The 18,228-nt window shown below is 40.8% G+C and overlaps 1 protein-coding gene and 1 long non-coding RNA gene across 6 annotated transcripts in view; one reads left to right on the top strand and one right to left on the bottom strand.

The window, feature by feature from the left end:
• Positions 1-18,228, top strand: part of si:ch211-186j3.6 (neural-cadherin) — a 327,506-nt gene that overhangs the window by 148,542 nt on the left and 160,736 nt on the right. The window contains exon 8 of the mRNA XM_056412797.1: positions 16,104-16,276. Within this exon, the coding sequence (XP_056268772.1) occupies positions 16,104-16,276 (173 nt within the window). The remainder of the gene's footprint in view (positions 1-16,103; positions 16,277-18,228) is intronic.
• LOC130192264 (uncharacterized) lies at positions 8,395-11,456 on the bottom strand. Of its 5 annotated transcripts, XR_008831361.1 has the most exons (6): positions 11,404-11,445; positions 10,550-10,574; positions 10,147-10,309; positions 9,930-10,018; positions 9,269-9,345; positions 8,395-8,953 (listed from the first exon to the last, which is right to left on the bottom strand). It is a non-coding gene; the product is annotated as an uncharacterized LOC130192264 (long non-coding RNA). The 5 variants fall into 5 exon arrangements; XR_008831362.1 differs by lacking the exon at positions 9,269-9,345 and adding an exon at positions 9,389-9,522 and having other exon boundaries at positions 10,147-10,574; positions 11,404-11,456; XR_008831358.1 differs by having other exon boundaries at positions 10,147-10,574; positions 11,404-11,456.

Raw genomic sequence — 18,228 nt, 5'->3', positions numbered from 1 at the left:
ATTTAATGTGCATAGAGAGAACAAAATCCAATCATTAGATTTTAGAGGCCGGAACCAGCTGATAGGTATTTTTCACAGCAAACTTTTCATATTTCCATATATCATAGCAAATTGAAATTTGTCGTTCATTCAGGGTGACAGTCGGGTCTTGATTCATGTCCAGCAGGTACCAGGTACAGAGTGTGAACTGGTAGCTGGAGGTCAGCCGGCTGCCACAGCTCTGCTGGGGACGCTGTGCTGCATCAGTCCCATTACTCTGAGGCCTCTCCTCAAATAACAACAGAATAAAAATAAAAATAAATCCTCAAGGGGACAAATACAATATCCGACATATATTCACAAAAACATGGAGTTTAGAAGGGTTGGGGTTCAGTCAGTATCACATGTCGACAGGAGAAGCCGGGGAGCAGCGCTGCACTTAGTGACTGAAACGGCACTCTGCACTCAAAAAAACGATTCAAGCCCTTCTTAGAGGTGACACATTTAAATATTGTTTGATACATTTAAATAAATCAATTACAAAACGAAGATATTTATATTGAATGGGTGTAACACAAAATGTATGAATACTTTCATTTATTAGATTTATTTAGGTTAGATGGTGTGCATATCAACTCATTGAGGACTACCCTTTGCGCATGCGCCAGCTGAAAATCAGTTGTTTACATGAGGTGAACACACTTTCAGGGCTGTATGGTGGTGTAGTGGCTAGCACTGTTGCCTCAAAGCCAGAGGTCCGTGGGTTCAATTCCCAGTCGGGGCTTTCCTTCTGTGTGGAGTTTGCATATTTTGTTAGTTAGTTAGTTTATATTTTGAGTTGGACAAACACAAATTAATTTAATTTAATGAATATCGTTATTTTATTTGAGATGTATTTGATACAAATGAGTTGGACTAACTTAATTACATTTTATTGCACTGATGTGCTAAATTTGAGTTGGAGTTGCATATAATTATTGGATGGAAAACCTGCCAACAATTTAATTGAGTTCATCCAATGAGTCATTTCTTTGAGTGTGCTCACTGAAAAGCAGCCCGGTGGTGTCGTGTCAAAACTATTTAGTGAGCGGTTGTCAAAGCTTGAGGTCTTCAGTGTTTGTCAGGCCAGAAAATCTGTTAAAGTATTACAGGATGCACTGACACTTTGATTTTTACTTTACATTCGTTGAAGCTGAGAAAAATCTGAAAGTTCACCAGACTTATCGTTTAAGCAATTCATCAGTTGTCAAATTTGTTGAAGATTACCTTTCTGTTGATCGACCTGGAAGTGTGAGTTTTCAAGTGAGGTAAAACGGTCATTATACACAGAGATGAGAAAATGCTCCTCCTGTCTCCTCCCTCGACGTGACCGTCACAGAACACAGACACCTGCAGTCACACAGAGGGAGGCGGCCTAATACGAATGTATACACAGATGCTCTCCACCATTTTCCTGCACCCGAGTGTGTGAGCCAAGGTGCAACACCATAACGCTTGTAATATGATCCAATATCTTGTTTGAAAGAGCCCGACACTTGGTCATTAAAACTATTTTATGGCTCTTATAATGGGAGGCGAGCGAGTTGGATTCCGCCCACCCTCTCCAGCTCGCCTCGTTCTCTCCCTGCTGCTGAGGAAAATCGTTTATCGCCTCTTCTCCCCTCTCGTTGCCAACTCATCCTAAATGTCCGACAATCAGTCAAGCGATTGTTTTCCTCCCTCCTGGCAGGAGCAGCGCTGCCGGCCTCCCTCTCCATGTTAATTTGCCTGTAACTCACCCCAGAATACAGTGCGTTTTCCCCGAGATTTAAGATGCCCATTAGGATCCGAGCGGGCCGGTCAATATGGCGATCACGCTCTTTCTATTAAAACCCATAAATACAGAGAAGCCCTCCTCCTCGCGGAGGAAGTATTTACTGACGGCATAGGGGAAATGCTGCAGCCAATAAAAAGACTTCCATCATATGCTATTTTTCTCAGTTTTATGGCAATTTGAAAGAGGGGAAGAATACTATCGCCTTGAGAGGGAAGCAGTGGGTGAGTTTGTTTTCGGTGAACACTCAAGATACCCAGTGATGGGGTAGAATGTCTTCCTCTTGTCTTGTTTCATTTCTATTATCTAGTCTTTACTCAACTCCATCTATTGTGTTTGGTCTAATGTGGTGACCTGAGTCTGATCCTGTTTATGTAACAAACCCACATTGTTCTGCCCTCATTATAGTCTCTTTCTCTCCTCCACTAGTCCACTTCCCTCTCTTTGGTTCCCTTCTCTTCATTACACTCTCTTCCTCTCCCAGCTTCTGACTCCATGATTTTGACTGGAGGAAGCACTCCCTCCGTTTCACTCTTCCTCCACCCCACCACCACCACCACCACCGCCATCCCGCTTTCTCCCTAAGTCCTCCGTGTTGTCTCTCACCCATCCCTCGCCTCACCCCTGTACTTCCTCCCTTCCGGCTGCCGTTCATGTGAAGTGACGGCTGCTCACTGACCCCCGGAGAAACATCTTCTCCATCTCGGACAAGCGATGATATGTGCTGGCTCTGTGAGCGGCACACACACACACACACACACACGATATACACACGACATACACTACCGTTCAAAAGTTTGGGGTCACTTAGAAATGTCTTTTATTTTTCAAAGAAAAGCACTGTTTTTTCAATAAAGATAACATTAAATTAATCAAAAATACACTCTATACATTGTTAATGTGGTAAATTAATATTCAAGGTGGAGGTGTCTGGTTTCTAATGAAATATCTCCATAGGTGTATAGAGGCCCATTTACAGCAACGATCACTCCAGTGTTCTAATGGTACATTGTGTTTGCTAATCACCTTAGAAGACTAATGTCTGATTTGAAAACCCTTGTGCAATTATGCTAGCACAGCTGAAAACAGTTATGCTGGTGATATAAGCTATACAACTGGCCTTCCTTTGAGCTTTAAGTTTGAAGAACAAAATTAATACTTCGCATATTAATCATTATTTCTAACCTTGTCAATGTCTTGACTATATGTTCTATGAAATGTTCAATTCATTTGATAAATAAAAGTGTGAGTTTTCATGGAAGACACGAAATTGTCTGGATGACCCCAAACTTTTGAACGGTAGTGTATATGCACAGACTAAACCCTATACATAAACACACATGTGCATGTATACACATGCAGACCAACACATCCAACCAGAGAGATGCACATACACACCATGGGGACACGCATCTCATAGATTAGAACAGACGCTGGCTGTATGCTGTGTTCTTGGAATATACTAAAACCTTTTCCGAGTCCCATTTTCAACCACTTACCCAGCATGTGTTACTCTCATTTTAGGCTTTTAGGCCCTATTAGATGTTTATGCTGACCGGAGGCAGAGTGAAGCAGGGAGCGGGCTACAGGACGCCCATGGTGCTTCTTGTATATGTCACACAGCGAGCGGGCGGAAGCCTCTCTCCTTGGTCTCTGTGTGGAGGCCTGCTGCCTTTACTGAACTGGTCACATTATCTGGCCTTCTGTCTCAATTCATTAAGCATGAGTGCACTCCGCAGTGCTGTTGAAGCAGCGTGGGTAGAGAGAGGGGACGGTGGATGAGTGCTTACTCTCTTAATGCATTGCATGTATGGACTTACTGTGCATTACATCTTATGATAGAAATCCCAATAACACGAAATCTACTGACACTATTCCTGTCCACCACTACCCTTTCGCAGTTCTGCTGGTACCAATACTTTGACAATTTTTTATACTAAAATACTTCAATACTACCACTAATTTAAAAGGTAATTGTCATCAAAATTACTTTAATTGTAATTATTATATACAAAGATCTATGTGAATTAAATGTCATGTGTTTTCTTAAAAATGTCGCAGCAACGTGCCTTTCCAGAAACCACGTTGCCGGTTTACTGAGCACACGTCAACTGTATATACATGCATAAAGTTTATTTTCATCTCAATTTAGGTATTTTCATATCTCCATAACCATATCACTATACAGGATGTGTTCTGGTCGTTCAATAAGTTAAAAGTTAATATGAAAAAAATACACTATGTTTACATACATGCAAACAAATACAGACCAATCAGATTAGGACGATAGTTTGACCGGATCGTCGAAGGAATTTGAACCAGTACATTCTTGTTCCTATAACTCGTACACATACAATTGTTGTCAGGATTACTAGTAGTATTGAAAGAATTGGCAATTTAAAGGATAGTTAATTTATGCTTTTTACTTTTGTGGCCAGTTTTTGTGTCTTCCCAAGTCAGTTGGTCAGTTAGTCCCATTATGTCCAATTTGTTTTATTTATCACAATCTCTCGCAAGCCCATTCTACAATGCAAACCCTATCAACCCTAACCACGCACCATACAATAGCCTATTTGTGTTTGGATAATAAGAAATAGAGAGAAAAACCATCCAGGCTACATTGAAGAGTGTGAGCAAATTGCTTTTTTTTATCGTAGTAAAGGTGTCCAGGTGAGAGATTTGGCCTGAATACGTCTCACTGCTGAGATGGCCACACCTCGACTGAAAGTCAGCAACACTCGTGTGGAAGGAGTGTCTGTAATTAAAAGCCTGGCAGACATGCAAGAAGGAGCAAAGTGAATTGCATGTGCCCACTAAGTAGTTTGTAATGCAGGGAGGGTACAGATACATCTTTAACTGTGAGGAGTTGCGGCGCAGTCTTAAGTGTACAAGTTATCGGTTGATTATGCCTCCACACAGCAGCCAAATGAATATACCTCAAGTTAAATATTGAGATTTGCCTTATTCTTAAATTGCATTGTAATGTGCGTCCACCTTTGTGTGTGTGCAATTTTTTATTTTCCACTGAAAGATTCCTGTAAAGCATCGCTTATTTTAAATTAGCTGTCAAGCTGATGCATATTAGTTGTTATGGCCATGGCCTTACATGTTATATTACAGGACTGTCTCAGAAAATTAGAATATTTTGATGAAGTTCTTTATTTTCTGTAATGCAATTAAAAAAACAAAAATGTCATGCATTCTGGATTCATTACAAATCAACTGAAATATTGCAAGCCTTTTATTCTGATTTATTGCTGATTATGGCTTACAGCTTAAGAAAACTCAAATATCCTATCTCTAAATATTAGAATATCATGAAAAAGTATACTAGTAGGGTATTAAACAAATCACTTGAATTGTCTAATTAACTCGAAACACCTGCAAGGGTTTCCTGAGCCTTGACAAACACTCAGCTGTTATAAATCTTTTTTTAACTTGGTCTGAGGAAATATTAAAATTTTATGAGATAGGATTTTAGAGTTTTCTTAAGCTGTAAGCCATAATCAGCAATATTAAAAGAATAAAAGGCTTGCAATATTTCAGTTGATTTGTAATGAATCCAGAATGCATGACATTTTTGTTTTTTTAATTGCATTACAGAAAATAAAGAACTTTATCACAATATTCTAATTTTCTGAGACAGTCCTGTATATATCTGCTTCTGCAGCCGGAGATCCTGATGTGACCCTTCTTTTGTTCCAAAGGAAAAAAGGGTTTTATTTGCATTCTTGTGGATTGACAAGAATGCAAACAATTCCTTCAACAGCTGACATCATTCATCCATTTACACCCACTCATTCTGTAATGGGGGAAGCTAAGGTTCCACCTCCACATGAGCAGTAACTAACATTCCCACACCGTACGGGTGGAGCTACGGGAGACATTTAGGGGTTAAGTGTCTTGCCCAAGGACACATCGACATGGGCTAGCGGAGCCGGAGATCGAACCGTCAAACCTCTGATTGAAGGACGAACCGGCTCTCCACTGAGTCTCTGTTCTGTTGAATGTACATGGCATTCAACAAAATCCCAACATACCCAGTTTGATTAGGACTGGGTATCTTTTACCCACAGCCCTTTACTTTCTTGCTAAATTTCCCTGTAAAATAAAACATTCCATTAAAGTATTGTTAAAAAACATGTGTGTATACTCAAGGTAACACATCAACTACATCAAACTATAAAAAGCGCTTGGAGAAGTTAGACCTCCACCAAAGCCAAATGTCCTATCTTGTTAACAAAAGTGAAAACTCATCAAAATATGCCCCAGAATTTGGATCCACTCCAAGATGAATAGGTTTCCCGTTGGCCCGTGCTCAGGCTGCTCTCATCCAGTGTTCTTCGCTATACCTGCGGAAAATCATGCACCATATTTCGTAGATTATCCCACAGATGTATTTTGCGTTTTATCCACGTGATAATGAACAAACCCACAAAAGGCGGGAGGGGGATAGACCAATGCCGATCTTTCAGCCGGGAGACCACTGTTCGTTCTCCGTGTGGAACGAGAAGTCACATATCCTACGGTGTTTACGCGACGGTTATGCTCATATATCCGTGGTGAAACGGCACAGAAATATGATTCGGATGTTGCCGTAATCTGTATCGGTGTCCTTCTTCTCACAAGATCGGAAGTGATTCACACAGCGAGCCAAGAGCTTGGACGTGCCGTGTGATGTTTGTGACAAGCTCCGCCCTTCAATGTAATTTGTGGAATCGTGTGTCCGTCAATATTTTGTGTGAAACTAACCAATGGACACTCAGGAAAACACTTAAGAGCTACTGTAAAGAATATATATTTTAGCTTGGCACAGCCTAGTATTGTTTGCATAAATATTATGTGTAAGATGGAAAACACTGAATGGAAGTTAAAATCTCCAGCAGAGCACTCTGGCGCCTGACTGATCTAAAGAAAGATAACAGTGACACTTGGTGAGGTTTTGTGAGCCCCCCTCCTCCGCATCCACACATTCCGGAGGTGATCACATACTCTCTATACTCTCAGAGCAGGGGAAGGCATTTACCTCACTGGACCGATAGATAAGGAAGGGTCCAGATGTGGCCATTATTCTCCTTTAGACACTTGAGGCACTCACTGACCCCTCTCTGACACGCACACACACACACACACATGGCCTTTCTCCGACCCACACACACACACACGTGAAGGGCCCCTTTTGACAAATGACCTCCAGCGCATCCCACCTCGGAAGAGATAAGATTATCTTAGGAAACTCCCCAGCTCAGACAAAGGAAGCTACATGTGAATTCCATCTTTCTTCCCACACTCTTTTTCACAACATATGCACTCATTGGCAGACGAGAAGAACCAATGAAGGAGCGACAACGGCGGAAGCAGAGGAACAAGAGCCAATGAGAAAACCCCACCCCCTTATCTCCTGACCAATCAGAACTGGTCCTTTCGGCTATTTAAAATGGCTGCACACTCTGAACCAGCGTCTTCTCTCCAGCGCTGGGGCCACTGGTCCCAGCTGAGGAGGGGGGTCCATGCATGATGTCTACTTGTATCCTGATTTCTGAATAAAACGCTAATAAATGTAACGTAGAAGTCTACCGCTATTTTCTTCCAGTGAGTGTCGTCCAGGTGGTGTGTCGCTGTCCAACTCCAACACTACCCACCTTACACTTTGGAAAAATACTGCCGTTTTCAGTTTTATAATAGGGCATATTCTGTTCTTCTTTTGAAAAATTTTCTTGAAATACAGACTAACATATATAGTAAATATTTAGTTTGAAAACAAAAAACGTTGTTTAAATTTGTATCTATATATATATATATACACTGTAAAATGTAATAAGTTAACTTTACTTGAAAAAGGTGAGGAAACCGATTGCCTCAAATTTTCTAAGTAAAGTAGCTCAATAATTTTAAGTTCTTAAAACTAAAAATAAATGAGTTTTGGCAACTGATGTAATTGGAGTAAACATAAGTTCAGTCAACTCATAATATGTCATTTCAGACAACTTAAAAGATACGAGTGAAGGTAACTTAAAATCTTGAATCATGTAATAAGTTGACTTTACATGAAAAAGTTGAGGAAACCGATTGCCTCAAAATGTCTAAGTAAAGTAGCTCAATAATTTTAAGTTCTTAAAACTAAAAATAAATGAGTTTCGGCAACTGATGTAATTGGAGTAAACATAAGTTAAGTCAACTCATAATATGTCAGTTCAGACAACTTAAAAGATACAGTGAAGGTTACTTACAAATCTTTAAGTATGTAATAAGTTGACTTTACTTGAAAAGGTGAGGAAACCGATTGCCTCAACATTTCTAAGTAAAGTAGCTCAATAATTTTAAGTTCTTAAAGCTAAAAGAAACTAAGTTTAGGCAACTCATGTAATTGCAGTAAACATTAGTATAGTTAACTTAACAATTATTAGTTACTAGGTTAACTTAAAAAAGACAACTTAAAAGATCCAAGTTATATTAAGTAAACAGGACTAATAAGGACTAGTTAACTTTACTAGTCAATGAGATTCCATTACTTAGAAATAGTGAGGAAACCGATTGCCTTAAAATGATCAAGTAAGATGAACTAAAAACTGTAAGTTGTTGAAACAAAAGAAGGAGAACAGTTACAATGGAAGACAACGTTTATTTAGAAGAAAAACACATGTTTTAAAACTCAAACAACGTGCTTAAAACGCTGAACATGTTGCCAGATTAGGTTTTGTAACGCAGATATATGATGAACACAGCGTTTTCGGCATTTGCTAAATTTCACGAGAGAAAAACAACAAAAACAGACATTTTCTAGAAAAGAGTTCAATTGGAGATAGAAGGGTGAAGTTCTCGGGCCTGACTGCACATCATGAACACAGTCCCTTATGGCATCAGTAGATATTTGAGTGATTGTATTTTAGGGTTTTTGGTCCAAGTGAGAAGCACTCTATGAATAAATTCAGAAGGTGTTCCTCACTCGTTGAGGATACTCCAAATTCAGGGGTAAATAAGTCCGAACAGTAGCCACACGGCACAGGGAAGATTATCACGGTCACCCATCACGACTGTTCCTCCCAAAACGATGGCAGTAGTTGTAGACTCCAGGTCCAGCGAGTGAGGAGGCCACAATGTCTTCAGCACCGTCAGGGTCCCAATGGAGGCGTGGGACACGTCCAGAAGGTCATCAGAGTCCTAATAACAAGAGCAGCATAAAAAACACAATTACATGTCAAATTTCACGTTGCATTTCTATGGTAGAACACACAATGGTTACTTGGATTCTGATATTATTAGATAATCAAGTGAAAGATGCTCAGGAGTGAGTGCGATGATTAATTCATTGATCATGTGATTCACTGAATGATTGCAAAAGCTAATAATAAAGAATATGAATTATCATATTTACAAATAGGGATATTTGAATGGAACAACAATAATAGAGCAAATGTAAAAAACAGAATGTAGAAGGGCCTGAGAACAGGTCGATGCAGTTGCATCACAACACACCCCGATCAGGACCCGTTCGTAGCTTCTGCTGTTTCCATAGGGTCAAGTCGAAGCTTCATGCCATCCTAAACTCACACCTTCAATAAAGAAAGACCAATGTTTAATATGTGGGCAACCAACCATATTCGTGGTAAACATCCACATTTCTTTGTCACTGCTGCTTCTGGGAAATGTGCTCCTACCACAGGAGGCTGAACAGGTACCTACCGTCTTCAGCCGTCACACCTGCATCATATTGGCTGCTCCTGAACCTCCTGTGGCAGTAGAGCGAGCATATTGCCCAAAAGCAACAAAGAAATAGCGATAATGTTACAAGTGAAAACCCTTTTTTGGTAACAGGAGATATTAGTAGAACCCCTCTACCATCATGCAGACATGTGAAGGTGTACAGAAACCCATTTAGGTGTGATATGATTTGTAATTTTTTATTTTGAAGGCCTTTGGGTTTTGAATGGGGCGACTAGAGAGCTGCAACTGGACCCGACTGGAAAGACGGGAGATCCCACTAAAAGGGCCCCAATCAGGGATAAGTGAATCAAAAAGTAGAAGCACTGATTGGAAGAGAAGTAGCCAATACCAAGAGATTAACAGGCAGAACACATGAGATAGATTGGGCATCCTGTGGTGTGGAATTAAATAATTTTGACTAAAGTCTACTTACAAATTCTTGAAGAAGTCTGCGTTGTCATCTCCAAGGATGACGGGAGAGCCACGGAGGACTGCTGTTCACCTCCCAGTCACATCTGTACTCTAAAAAAATATTTTAAACACACACAATTCACAAGTGTTAAAGGACAATCATTTGACAGCTCTGCATGCAATGCTGTGACACTACTTTATTAACCACATAAAGAAAAATGACTGCTTGAGAAACTTACCCCAGGTGTGACTTGTTGCAGATATTCAAGTTTCTGTCCGACACTTTCCCCCTCTGGGTTTTGAACTTCTCCAGGAAGCGAGGAGTATATTTGTCGAGATCTTTGAAGAACTCTGATTGCAACTCAAATTTTTGCTTGATAAGCGACAGAACTCAGCCAGAATCTAACGGAAAGAGAAATAAATTAATATTTAGTCATATTAGACCTACAGTAAACACATTACAACATACTACATCACACTGGGCAGAAAACTAGTGGCTTCTAGATTGAACAGATTACATCAGCTCCCCTCATCAGCCCTTCATGGTCGTCACAGGAGACACTCTGTGAAGACATGGACTCAATCTGGCAACGCTTCCATGTGTTATGCAGTAGTGTGTAGAAGAAAATAAGCAATACTTACAATTCATTGCCAGGTTTTTCAAAGCCTACAAAAGAAACAACAAAAGCAATTAGTCAAACTGCAAATAACTCCTCGTCAAGATGCATTTTTACGGCTAAAAAGCCATCAGTTTAATGGAAGAGTTCACAGACAAATATGATTACAAATGCTTATCCTAGATATAGATAGATAGATAGATTGAAGTCATAAATAGTCTGTAGGGAGGTTGGCAGGGAGCTTAGTTTCAAACTTGCTATTGGTTATAATGGATGTCATTTCCATTAAATATCACAAAATAAGAAATGATGTTCAAGTAAAAAATTAAAAAAACGTTGTACCACATTCGCTGTGGCCGAGAAGTTCTCCATCATACGGTTGTGGTTGAATTATTCCTCGTTACTGTAGTGTTATGGAATAATAGGGTTTTGAGCCCGTTGTATCTCCAAGTATCTTTATTAGCTTAACCATACATAACACCGTGACTGACTGGATTCGGGTAACTCCAAGAGCGGACTGACGACTGTACACGCCCCCCCTCTGATCACACATGCCTTCGTATCACTCCGCATGTCTATAAAGTAGTACTATTACATTATAGTTACATTCAACCTGACATTGCATTCACTCTTAACTCAGTGACAGTAGCGTTGTGTGACTCCCGTAGTGCTGCGTTAATGCACACGAGTGAGACAGCCACGACGATGTCCGCCATTAACATTGTGACTCGTTTGTTTTGACGGTCGAGCTAGCTTACATTAAACGCTTCGTAAAGTTAACATTCAACTACAAATATACATATGAACAATATGGCGAAGATACGACGATGTTTACTAAGGACATGAACGGCAAAACGTTATTGAGACGCTGAAACTTACCTGAAAGTAACTCGCACACCTGCACTGCCTTCTCGCTGCCGCTAATCCCTCTCGAGCAAAGAACGTCTTCAGTGGTCGACTGCGCATACAGGAGCGCATACAGGAGAACATTCCTGCCGGCGGCTATGAGGCTCTATAACAGTTCACCTCTTGCCAGATCATAGTGTTGATCTGCACTTCACACATCTCATTTGTTTGCACTACACACATACACACACATTTCATTTTCATTTGCTCTGCACTCATACACACACTTTGCTTTTTGCACTCTGTCTATATTTAATCTTTTTGTATTTGATCTGTCAGTGTTGTTGTGTGTTGTGTATGCATGTGTGTTGTATATTTATTTACATATATATTTAGTTTGTATTTTACTTTTATTTTACTTGTATACTTCTATATCTTTCATCCCTGTTTCTTATATTTTGTGTTTTGTTTTTATTCTTGTGTGTTGCTGCTACTGTCACGACAAATTTCCCCTTGGGGATTAATAAAGTATATATCTATCTATCTATCTATCTATTCGAGCCGAGTGCTGCCGAGTGCGTCCGAGTTTCTTCCGAGTCCGCCTCACTCATTTTTTTAAAGTACAGCTTACTTGAGATAATAAGTTTAATAACTGTACTTACCAAAAAGTGTTCTTGACTAAGTTTCTTAAAGTAAGGTCAACAAAGTAAGCAGAAATGAGTAAAGCTCACTAATTTTTTTAACTAAACTTTACTATTACATTTTACAGTGTAGATACATATACATTTAAAATACAATTAAAAGGCTGTTGTGTTAAGTGAATGCATATTTAAATGGTGAGCAGCTCGATCATCTTACGGCTGACGAGCAGGAGAATCCTGAGCTTTATTTAATATATTTTGAAAACACAAGCGCTGAAGGTTCCAGCTTTGGCTTGCTTCAGGTTTTTCTGTATTGCAATGTATTGATGGTTTCCAGGAGGTTCGGCAACATCTGCAATAAACAACTGGTCGAGGCTCCAAAGTTAGCTTACTGAGTTTTATAAATGCACGTGTTTACATTTTATTGATGAACCACATGGGAATATTAGATTCTGTACATTATCTAGTTCACCTCAGATGGGAGGAAAGGGACTAGAAATAGATCTTGATCAGGGTCTGTTAAGCCAGATTTCTTGTTAGCTTGACATTGCAACAATGTGGGCCTGGTAAAAAACGAATGCACAAAGCAAGACACTGTGATACTCCATAATTTAATGTGAAACTTTCCTCCAAGGGATTTACAGATCTTTCCACCTGCTTCATATGTGTGTCCCAGATGCATGATTACAAGTATCACAATTCTCTGACAAACATCCCAGAATATTTAAATACGCTGCCCTAACTTTTTGCGGGTGTTTGAGTTTTAAAGAATGCCACTGTCTGTCCAGAGGAGGTCCAATTAAAGGCATTCATGTGGTGGATTTGTGTTTGACTTCAGAATCCGGATTCCCTGAACAGAAAGGGCATTGTGTTGTTCGACTAACATAACACTGGGAGGAAAAAATAGGCCGTACATATTAATAATATACACACAAGCTTTTGCAAAACATCCCTTCAGATTTCTCTGCACATGGAGTGCTGGCTGGCTGTAGTCTGTCCTGAGGAAATAATAATTCAAATACACTGTCCGACTTTATTGTACTCTGCATCAACCTCTGCAGCAGCGTTTTTCTGAATATAAACTTTACTTTGCACCTGTGTATGTATGTCACCCTGTGTGTGTGTGTGTTTATGCATTTAAAAGTGCCAGCGACTTTTCTTGATGCAAAGCTTCCCCCTATTACACCTCTAAGACTGTAAATTAAAATCATCCTTCCCTCTCTCTCGCCTGTCTATTTTTATGTCTTGTACGCATGCACGTATTCCCTTAACCATGGACGGTAGTGCCAGAGAATCAGCCATTGTGACAAACACCTCGAGGCACACACCCCCTCCATGGCAATCGTCCATCTCTTGTGCAACCACACACACACACACACACACACACACACACACACACACACACACACGTATAGGCAGACAGAAAGGAATACTGTACATGTGCAGCTAAAAAATGATGAGCTTGTATAGCATTAACTGGAGTAGAATAGCAATTTTCCGCTTTGCTTTGTCCCGTTTCTTTTGTCCATCATTTACCAAGACTCATCTTCAAATCAATACTCTGTAAGTCGTTGGCCCGCACTCAGGAAGCATTGCCCCCCCCCCCCCCCCCCCCGAAAACCACTAAGAAATTCATACAGCGTTTGGCTGCTATCTGTCTAATCAGTTGCTTTGGTCTGGCAAACAGTGATAGAAGGATAAAAAGTGAACACAGGCACATGTATCTGTGATACGCGTGCGAGTGTTTTCGATTCCAGTTCTTGTGTAGAAGCCCCCCTGCCTCTGAAGATAAGGAGGGTGTAATAAGTGTGTCCGCACTTTTAGCCCACACACACACGCATTTTCACACAAGCACACGTACAAAGTGAACAGAGCACTGAAGGGCGAGATGAATAGAGAGCGGAGGCGAATCATTCAATGCAGAGAGTGGGATGCAGTTGAGCCGCCTACATCGGACTGGGTGAGAGAGAGGGAGAAGGAGATGAAGAGGATGAAATGGAATGCCAGAATGATGGCACTAAAAGGGAAAACCAATCAATTTAACTATTCATATGTTGTGTAGACATAATGAATGAAATCTCTCTCAAAGCTAAAAACACTCATAAGAAAGTGTATGTCCTCTCTCTCTCTCTCAGACAGTGTGATGGACAATCCGGGTTATTTTTCAACCTTACTCTCACTTCACTCTGGTTTTCCATGTTGATTGTGTTGCTTATGACCTCACTTCATTTTATAGATGTTATGCCCTCACGGTGTCAGGAATCCTCCGTCAACTCACAAAGCTAATAGATCTCCAACAGTCCAACAGTTGGTGTTTTCATTTCCATGGTTTGAGACATAAAGTGGTCATTTTCTGGCATTTGTGGAGAACCGTTCATATCTTACAATAAGTTCACTAGATCTAATATAATAATACGTGTCTCTAAAATTAAGTCTGATTATTCCAGTAAGAGGCAACATGTGGCTTGGTAAAGCTAATGATATATACTGTATATATATACAACACAGTACAGTAGATGAAACAATAAAACCAATCAATTCATTAGGATGAATTATTATTATTATAATAAGGAAAAGAATGGACATCATCACTTGAAAGTCTGTAAAAAATGTTTTTTGAAGTGATTTGATGAGAAAACGGATTCTGCGAGCCATTGGCTCATATGGGGTCAACATTTCCCAGACTCAGGCGTGCTTTAAAAGTTATCCTAAAAATCCTGGAAGCAATTATAAAACAAACAGGGAGCCAGACACATTACAAGTGTGTCAAACATCTTGGGTTCTTTGGATTTCTTCTCTGTTTAATTTCCAGCAGACACGGCCCAGGAAGTGTTTATTTGCATACAGAGCAGGAAAGTGAGATCAGAGCACAAGTGGTCACCTGAGACGCATGTGGAGACGCATTCTAATGCCAGGTGTGTGGACATATTTAGAGCTGTCCACATCGGATCATGAGACGTGTGTTAACAGCAGGTTTTAACAGGGTCACAGAAACATCTGTGATTTTGTTTGCTCCATCTTTATTTTTACAGATTGTAAAGCCCACTGAGGCAAATTCGTAATTTGTGATATTGGGTTACATAAAATAAACTGAATTGAATTGAATCTTTCTTGCTAAAGAAAGAGACACTCTTTTTTTCCCTTTTATATTTGTTCTCGCCTTTGTGAGGTATGAGCTGCACAAATGAATGTGTTTGAGGCCGTCACTTAAATTGACGGGATTTATCCAGAAGGATTGTACGAGAATCTCGCATATAATAAGCTTGCTGGTTTAGTTTGATGAATATCAGAGGTGCTCAAATACTACACTTGATTGGGGCTGAACCTTTTGTACATGATTGTCATGTGAGATGTCATTACTGCTATCTTGATAGCACTTATTGATTCAGATATAAAAGTATATATGGCTTTTCCTTAAAGGATAACATCTGTCTCTTTTCTTTAGCACTGACCCAGCGCTGTGGGTGTAGGGCTAACAATGTGAGACTACTTAGCGTATAAACAAGAGGATCCAGGGATGGAACGACCCATATGATGTAAATCTTTACATCAGTTATCAAGAGCTATCAGAGCTAAATGCCAACTAACTAACAGCAGGGCAACAATACACAAACCTAGACCAGGTTAGAACAGGCGACTGTTATCTGATGCTCTTGATATGTGGTGTCAGCATATAGTTTACTTGAGCTGTCAGCACAAATCATGTTTTAAACTAAAATTCTTACCAGATATTGCATATTTGATTTTATCATTTTTGGAAAAATGTAATTGAAAGACCAAAGCAAACAGTTCAGGACATGAATAACAAGATTTTGACATGGCAATCTTCTGTGTCCTGATAAGTGGTGAGCTACCCATGCAATGCAATGGCTCTGTTACCAAAACTGGTAAAGTATTTGTATTACCTATGGAATTTTCATAAGCTTTTGCAAGTCTCTCTCCTTAGAATCCAGAAAAGGAAACATGTTACCGCTACAAACACCTTGCTGACAGCTCCTGTTCATCTCAAACTTAAAAGACGGGCATATGGACTGCAGGTTCCTTCTTGAACAGCTGACTGAGTGTGCGTGTTCTCCTCATGTCTTTTTGCAGGTTTGATCCGACTGCGCTCCAGCCCGCCCCCTCACCTCCAGGGCGTGGAATACGTCCTCAATGTCACAGCGGCGGACGACAATGCCTCAGGCGGATCGCATGCTTTGTCCTCCACAGCCCTCGTCATCGTGGGGGTGGACGACGTGAACAACAACAAGCCCGTCTTTAAGAAGGTAAGAAAAACAATGGCGTACCTGCATCATGAAATCTCTTTTTGTGTTGCTCGTTGTCTACTCGTGTTTGAAGCAGTGTTGCAAGCGTCTGCTCCCCTAACTTGCCGCGCCATTTATTGCTCTGCGTGGTCTCCTTAATGCATCTCAATGACTTCTCACTCAGCCTTTTTCTGGACCTTTTCCCATCTCTATCTCTCCCATGTATCTCTCACCCATCACTCTTGTGGCTCCCTCTCTTTGTCTGTCGGACATCATCTCTGCCTTTTTAATTAAAGCTTTGAGGGATGTGGGAGAAATCCCGGCCGGCCAGCTCTGGAAGCGCTACATCTCCACCCTTTTTTTCACGTCTCCGTTTGAAACAAGGTGACTTTTCATGGCCCTTGTGGTAGCGCAAGCCAAGATTAGGAGCGCCTGTTTGTCGAGTAGACCCCTGGCGCTCGCTCTCGCCCAGGAGAGAGCGAGCGCCGAGTGTTTCTCTTTTGGCTTTAGCTAGTAGCAAGAAGACACGGAGGGATGGTTGACAAGATGAGAGCCAAGAGAAAAGAGAGAAGATGAAGAGGAGAGGGATTCCTAGTCGACAGTGTTTCATGTGACCTGGATGCTTGAGTCTCTCTCTCAGGATCTCCTGCTGGCGTCATACTCCAAGTCTGTGATTAATTTCTTTCTTTCCGTGGGAAAAATTGGACAACGGAACTGAGGGGAAAAGGCCGTTCTGGAACAGGAAATTGAGAAGATTCACAGTATTAGTTTCTCAGTTAGTAGAGACATCCGATGTAAGATGGTGTTTCCTCTGTCACTGGCAGCCAGCAGCAGGATACTGAAGCAGCAAGGCCCTTAATCTTGTTTTGATACCCAATCTTATATAAAGGACTATAGTCCGTCTGAAACTCAGAGCGGGATCGTTTGACCAAGACAGAAGGGGCAAAAGGCACACACTGAGATGAAGGAATAATGGGAGGCAAGATCCTGTACAGCCAGATCCTGCATTTTACCCGCGGCACAGACTTCAGACATGTATTAACCTCCAATACCCTTGTGGGCTCATACGGCTATTGGAGCCCCATTTGGGTTTTGTGTGGATTGTTCAGATGCTACCAATTCACAGTGAATATCATAGCCTTCATCCGGGTCATTACACATGTCAGCGTTTACGCCATCAGTTACGCTTTCCAGTCGCATACGGCCAACTTCTTAGTATTTGGCGCCACAGCAGTCCTTTGCCTCATGCCCCCTACGATGAAAACAATCACAATGGGTGCTATGGTTTGAGGTTACATAATTTAAATAGGGCAAAAGAGAACTGCTATCACATTGGTTATTTTCGTGGACCGATATCCTGAGGTATTTGAATCGATATTGGAACTGAAAAAAGTTGGATATCAAACTCCTTCCCACCTTCTCTCAGGGTGAACCCTCCCTGTGAAGCAACTTCATTTCATCTTCTTGTATCTCCGATATCCTCCTTCGGTCACAGGTAAGGGTAGGGATTTAGATCTTCTGGTCAATCCAGATCTTTTCCTTGAAACCTATGGTGTTCGACTTCGAGTCTCCGACTGTCATCCCAACCGCTACACAGCTGCAAACCATCCAAGCGTACAATGCAGGTCACAGTCTGATGAAGCCAGCCAAATGCACATCATCTGCAAAAAGCAGAGAGGCAATCTTAAGTTCACCAAACCAGACGTGGCTGTTTCCAGACATTGTGTCCATTTAAATCACAGCATTGGTGACCATGGTACATCAATCACAGCATCTCGTTGTGTTTCGGCTTATTGTTGTATTTGATCGGATTGTGACCGGGCCACACGCCTGGGTTCTTTTAACATTGACTGAGCATTTGTTAGAACTCTGATTCATTGCATGAGTGAATGCCTGCATGCAAACCTGCTTATCTTCCTCCATATTGTGTTGCTTTAAAGCTAAATGTGAAGTCCAAAAGCTTCTGATGATTA

This window comes from Pseudoliparis swirei, chromosome 4, assembly GCF_029220125.1.
Source record: "Pseudoliparis swirei isolate HS2019 ecotype Mariana Trench chromosome 4, NWPU_hadal_v1, whole genome shotgun sequence".
NCBI lineage: Eukaryota > Metazoa > Chordata > Actinopteri > Perciformes > Liparidae > Pseudoliparis > Pseudoliparis swirei.
Note: the sequence above shows the minus strand (reverse complement) of the source record. Positions and strands in the feature narration are given on the sequence as shown.